General features: G+C 60.9%; 1 protein-coding gene across 1 annotated transcript; it reads left to right on the forward strand.

The window, feature by feature from the left end:
• The first annotated feature begins 1917 nt into the window (after nucleotides 1–1917).
• Nucleotides 1918–5771, forward strand: LOC103764421 (creatine kinase U-type, mitochondrial). The gene is made up of 8 exons (XM_018069843.2): nucleotides 1918–2131; nucleotides 2507–2602; nucleotides 2719–2940; nucleotides 3465–3550; nucleotides 4430–4553; nucleotides 4722–4856; nucleotides 5180–5305; nucleotides 5521–5771. Exons 1-8 carry the CDS (start codon nucleotides 1970–1972, stop codon nucleotides 5635–5637), a joined length of 1068 nt encoding a protein of 355 aa, XP_017925332.1. The 5' UTR covers nucleotides 1918–1969; the 3' UTR covers nucleotides 5638–5771.
• The last annotated feature ends 551 nt before the right edge of the window (nucleotides 5772–6322 follow it).

Below are 6322 nucleotides of genomic sequence, written 5' to 3' on the forward strand. Positions count from 1 at the left end.
GTGAGCACAGCAACAGGTGCTCAGGATCTTCACCCTGGCATCATCCATCTGAGTTAGGGTGCTTTAGAAAGGCTGGGAAAAGGTTGCCCTGATTTACTGGCTGTGGTTCAGGGGAGGGTGCACTCTGACCAGGCACTCAGTCAGCACTGCAGCAGGCACAGCACCTGCAGGCAGAGCCTGGAGTCTCAGGGTTTGGATGCTAACCACCTCAGGGAATGTGTGGACGGCCATGGCAGACAGCATGCTTCAACCCACAGCAGTATCCTGCCTATTGGGAATAAGCTGGCTTCCCTTGGCAATCTCTGCTGTTCCTGGGCAGACTCTGCTGTGTAGAAAGCAGATCAGGTGGTCCTGGCATGCCCGGCAGCATGACCCATGCTGGGGCAGTGGAGGAACCTCTCCAAGTGTCCCATTCTGATCAGCAAATGCTTTTTATGTGTGTCACCCTGGGAAGATGTGGGTTGGTGGCCAGCAGATGGTAGCAGGAGCAGTGGGGCAGACCAGGGCAGGCTGTGTCCCATCCACACCACATCAGCCTCTGAGCTGGGGCATCTCACCAGGGCACAGGTCTGTGCGTGGGCTGGGAGCAGCCCTCAGCCCTGAGACAAGTTCTTGCCTGGAGCAAATGCCTCCCTGTGCTCGTCTTGGCTGGAGCTGCCAGTGCTTATCCGCACAATACAGACAATGTGAGCCTTACCACCCTTTCTTTCTACACAGTACAGGAAGCCACAAGCAGTAGACAAGCCATGGGCAAAGGGCCAATGCACATTCCTTGGCCTGCAGGCGCAGGGGAGGAGGTGGTGGCAGCCACAAGGCTCTGCATTGCAGCATGGGGCCGGCGCTGGCAGCCAGACCTGGTGCCCAGTGTGAGCCCTCAGGAGTAGAAGCTGAGCGCAGGAGAGTGTCAGGACTTCCTGCTGGTGCTGGTGTCTGACAGCTGCTCCCACCAACCCAGACCTGCGCTAGCCCAGGCACCCTTTGTCCCACATAGATCCCCCTCAAGCTGTGTCATCCCCAAAGCAGGCCTCTCTCAGAAGGGGAGACAGGTGTCCCCAGGGATGCAGGACCCCCTCCAGCCACCAGCCAGATCTCCTGGGCTGATAAGGGCCAGTCCTGTCCCACTAAGGCAAGCAAAGGCACCAGGTCCCAGCAGGAAAGATTTGGCCAAGACAAGCACTGTCAGGGTCCTGCCCTGCCAATCCCCTCCATGAGCACAGAACAAGCACAAAGCCTGTCTAAAGTGGGAATGAGGTCAGGGGACGGCCTCCCACTAAGCTGATTAGAGGAAAGCGTCCCCCTAATACAATAAACTGCGCCGGGGCCGTGCAGTTCCCACCGGCTGCAGATCGGGGTCAGCTGATCTCCTGCCCCGAAGCATCCGGGGGGGGGGGGAGGGCAGAGGGACAGGAGCCTCAGGGGTCAGGCACGCCAGGGCCCCACAGGCTACGAGCCCTGCCTCCCCCACCCATTGCACTAGCAGACAGGGAGCAGGCCCCCTCCATTTAGGCTGGTGCTGGGACAGCCTCAGGGAGGGCAAGGGGAGTGGGACCCCCACTCTGCTGCCCAGCTGCCCTGGCAGCTCAGCAGCACAGGGCTGGACTGATGTGGTCCCACTGCTCACCTGGCAGGTTCTCCTGCCTTTGGGGACCTTCTGCATGGCTGATAAGGAGCCAATCCCTAATGACCGGTCCAGATTTGCTCGTGGACTCTCGTCCTGGTTGAGTGCCAACCTTCAGCTCAGGCTGCTCCCTACCCTTGCCCTGCAATGCCAGTAACTGCCTCCCTGCCCCTGGCTGCTGTGGACAAGCAGAGCAGTTTGACCCCTCTCTGAGCCTCCCCTGCTCACACCTGCCCCATGAGTCTCTGAGGGGCACTGGCACAAGTGCTGGAGTCCCCTGGCCCCAAAGGACTCATCTGTCTCTCCTCCCACAGTGCTGAGTACCCCGACCTCCGGAAGCACAACAACTGCATGGCCAGCAACCTGACACCAGCCATCTATGCCAGGCTCTGTGACAAGACAACCCCAAATGGCTGGACCTTGGACCAGTGCATTCAGACTGGTGTTGACAACCCTGGCCACCCCTTCATCAAGACTGTGGGTATCGTAGCTGGCGATGAAGAGACCTATGAGGTGAGTGGCAGCCAGAGCCTTACCTGCAGCAGCCAGAGGAGTCCTGGTACCCATGGTACACCCAGCAGCCTGGGGCATTACTGCCCACCTCATCCTGCCCAGCCTGAACAGCTGTAAAGGCCCCGGCTGGTCCCCACATATCCCTATGGGACAGAGGGCTCCTTTGGAGCAGCTGTTCCTGGAGCCCTGCAGCCTTCTGCCCCACTTGCCCCATGGATTGCTTGCACTGCAGGACATGTTGTTCTCCCAGCCATCCTCTGCAGCCCCCCTGCTGCCATGTCCCCCACACTGGCAGTGGGGCCATGCTGAGCCTATGGCAGGGGCTTTATGAAGCACTGGGTCTGCAGCACTGTACACTGTCCCGCTTGCTTCCAGGTGTTTGCTGACCTGTTTGACCCCGTGATTCAGGAGCGGCACAACGGATACAACCCCCGCACCATGAAGCACACCACGGACCTGGACGCCACCAAGGTGTGTGGGCTGGACAGCCACGCTGCACACAGGGGTCCTTTCCTGGGCCTTGGGGACAGGGCCCTGCCAGCACCAGTGCCACACCATAAACGTCCTATGGCTCCTGTCTGTTCCAGATAAAGTTTGGCCAGTTTGATGAGCGCTACGTGCTCTCATCCCGGGTCCGGACGGGGCGCAGCATCCGTGGGCTGAGCCTGCCGCCAGCCTGCACCCGCGCCGAGCGGCGAGAGGTGGAGAAGGTGACCGTGGACGCACTGAATGGCCTCACTGGGGACCTGGCAGGCCGGTACTACCGTCTCAGCGAGATGACTGAGAAGGAGCAACAGCAGCTCATTGATGTGAGTTGGTACAGCTCCCAACCAGCCTCCCTGGGTGCATGCAGAGCAGGACCCCTTCCCCAGCATTGCTTCTCTGGGAGGTTTTATCTACCTTTCCCAGCCCCCCTGTCTTGTGGGACCAGGATCCCTGCCCTAGAGAGTCTGCCCAACAGCGCAGAGGGTGCTCACAGTGCTGCTCAGCCCTCCCAAGCCACCTGTCTGATCACAGCCCCAGCAGCTCACGGCCCCTTCTGACTCCTTCCCCATGTCTCTGCCCACATCCAGAGAAAGGCGGGCTTGTGGCAGGCACATGGCTGGTGCCCCACTGGCCCCCGGCATAGGGTGGGCTGTGCACCAGCAGCCTTCTGCCTCCCAGGCCAGAAAGGCAGGGGCTCCTGCCCATGGGTGCCCTGTCTGGGAGAGCCACAGTGGATCACCTCAGTGGCAGGCTGGGACCAGTGAGACAGGGAGCACTGAGACCAATGAAGGTGCCCTGGCTCCAGCCATGCGACCCTGGTGAACCCATGCACTCTGCCTCCCTCCAGGATCACTTCCTCTTTGACAAGCCGGTGTCCCCGCTCCTGACAGCAGCAGGAATGGCCCGGGACTGGCCCGACGCCCGAGGGATCTGGTGAGGATCTGTCCCAGTCAGCAGTCAGCAGAGCAGAGAGGGGGGGATGCTACTGCTCCATCTGTCTGTCTCAGCCCTGCCACCCATATTTCCCATGTTCACTGCACTGCAGACCCCCAGCACATGTGGCACCAGTACCCCTGGACTGTGCCCACCCTGGGCTCTGTGGTCTCACCTGTGTGCACCACAGTCAGCAGCCAACTGCTCCCTACACAAACCACAGCATTGTCCTGGGAAGGGGGACTGCAGAACCAGCCCCTGCTGTCAATCCTGCCCACTCTTACCATCCAACAGCACCTTGCACTCTAAGGCTGCTGTAATTGCTTCTGCTCCCTGGGCAATCCCCAGAGCTCCTCCTGGATCTCTGCACACTCTACGTGCCACCAAACCTGTCCTGCCACAGTCACATCTTACTGCTCCCTCCCAGCATCTCTGTGCAGCCATGCAACATCCCACGCTCCTGCAGAGCGACAGCCGGCACACGCATCCGCCCACGCCGCCCTCGCTGGCACTGTGCCTTTATATGGAAAACATTTCTACGGCATGCATGGTCCCCAGCTCCAGCTGCCCCTAACACAGCCCCCAGTGTGCACTCTGTGCCTCACAGTCCTCTCCTGCTGCCTGCACAGTGCTGGAGACAGCTCCCGTCACTCACAGCGGCTCACGTGGATGGGCACTGGCCCATCTCCAGGAGCATCTGCTGGCTGCCCACCCTGCTGCCAGGCTGGGCTCTGGCAACATGCTCCCAGCCACAGGCACAGGCAGCACACTGGAACCATAAGCAGCACTGGCACCATGGTGGCAGAAGGGGCACAGCTGGGTGGGCACAGGGCGTCTGCAAGCCACCAGCACAGCTGAAGAATGCTGCCCTGTCCCTAGGCACAACCACCAGAAGACCTTCTTGATCTGGATCAATGAGGAAGACCACACACGTGTCATCTCCATGGAGAAGGGGGGCAATATGAAGCGTGTCTTTGAGCGGTTCTGCCGGGGCCTGAAGGAGGTGAGCGTCCAACAGCCAGTGCTGTGCTAGCCCCGTGGACAGGCAGAGAGGGGCAGGAAGAGCTGCTGCAGTGCTGGCCCTCTGCGCTCAGCCTTGGCTGGACACCCCGTGGCCAGGGCTGGGCACCCTGTGGCCAGGGTTGAATGGCTGCTTGTATCTCTAACCCAGGTGGAGCGGCTAATCCAGGAGCGAGGCTGGGAGTTCATGTGGAACGAGCGGCTGGGTTACATCCTGACCTGCCCCTCCAACCTGGGCACGGGGCTGCGAGCGGGTGTCCACATCAAGCTACCACTGCTCAGCAAGGTATTACTATGGCCAGTTTTGTGGGGAGCCAGGCTAAGACTGTGGGGAGCTCAGCCACATGGGAGGTGCAGGACTGCATGGGACCTGGCCCCGGGCCTTGCTCAGGTTTCCTCAGGAGGCATAGGGTCCAGCCCATGCCTGCATCCCTGGCTGAAGGAAGAGGCTCAGATCCCAGGTGCCTGGGTCTGCTCAGGGCAGGGCTCTGTGTGGGGTCAGTGACCCACTAACAGGGTCCTGTGAGTGGCAGGGGGCTGCTCCAGGGAGCATTGACCCTGACTCCCTTGTTGGTCTTGCTGAGCACCGACACTTTCTCTGGGCACCAGGATAGCCGCTTCCCTAAGATCCTGGAGAACCTCCGGCTACAGAAGCGTGGGACGGGCGGTGTGGACACTGCTGCCACAGGGGGCATCTTCGACATCTCCAACCTGGACCGGCTGGGGAAGTCAGAGGTGGGTGATAGGCAGAGCTGGGGAGGGAGGTTCTGGAGTATGTGTGCATGATGGGCCCATGGCACCCACGCAGTTCCAGGGCTGTATGCTGGGGCCAGCATGTGGGTGCTGGGGGTAGCAGTGCCTGCCCTGTGTGCAGCGGGGCTAGCCAGGTGCCTTGCTGGTGTGGCTCTGAAGACAGCCCCTGAATTATTACATCTGTGCTCCTGGTGCAGGTGGAGCTGGTACAGCTGGTGATAGACGGTGTGAACTACCTGATCGACTGTGAGCGGCGGCTGGAGAAGGGGCAGGACATCCGCATCCCTTCGCCGCTGCCGCAGTTCCGGCACTGAGTGGGACTGTGGCAGCGCCAGCCCTGTGGGACCCCGGTCCCCCTGTAGCTTGTGCGATCTCTGTGCCCAGCATGTCGCTGCATCCTGTTACCCACAACACACCAGGTCAGATCCCATAAACATGCGCTGCTGTAGCCATGGCTCGGGCTCCTCCTTACCCCAGCACCCAGTACCCCACTGAGTCCAAGCACCCTGTCCCCCTGCAGAGGCACCACTGGGGTATGGGTTTCCTATGCCTGTCCTGAGCAGCCCTCCCCAGGATGTCCCTGAGCTACTGCTGCCATGGGGAAAAGGTCTGAGGGACCACTGGGGCTGCCCTGGCCTAGGGAACTGCATGTGGGTAAGGAGTTGCGGCAGAGTGCCAGGAGCTGCTGGAATAGTCAAGGCTGCACATGAAAAGGTGCTCTGGGGCCATGTGTCACTGCAGGCAGCAGGGAGCCGAGCTCAACCTTTGTGACCATTATGAGTTCACTGCTGGGATGCTCACAGGAAGCAGTGGGGCAGGAAGAGGACGGAGAGCCATGGTGAAGCCAGATGGGGCCTGACTCCACTCCTGCCTGCAGAGAGAAAGCCTGGTCAGAGCTGAGCATGCCACTGGGGAAGGTGGCACGCATGTGAGCACAGCTGGGTGTGGGGGCTGCAGAGCCAGCCTGAGCAGGCTGGCCCCAGCCCAAGGCCCCTGCAG

Source organism: Manacus vitellinus, unplaced genomic scaffold (assembly GCF_001715985.3).
Source record: "Manacus vitellinus isolate BGI_N305 unplaced genomic scaffold, ASM171598v3 scaffold_16_pilon, whole genome shotgun sequence".
Classification (NCBI taxonomy): domain Eukaryota; kingdom Metazoa; phylum Chordata; class Aves; order Passeriformes; family Pipridae; genus Manacus; species Manacus vitellinus.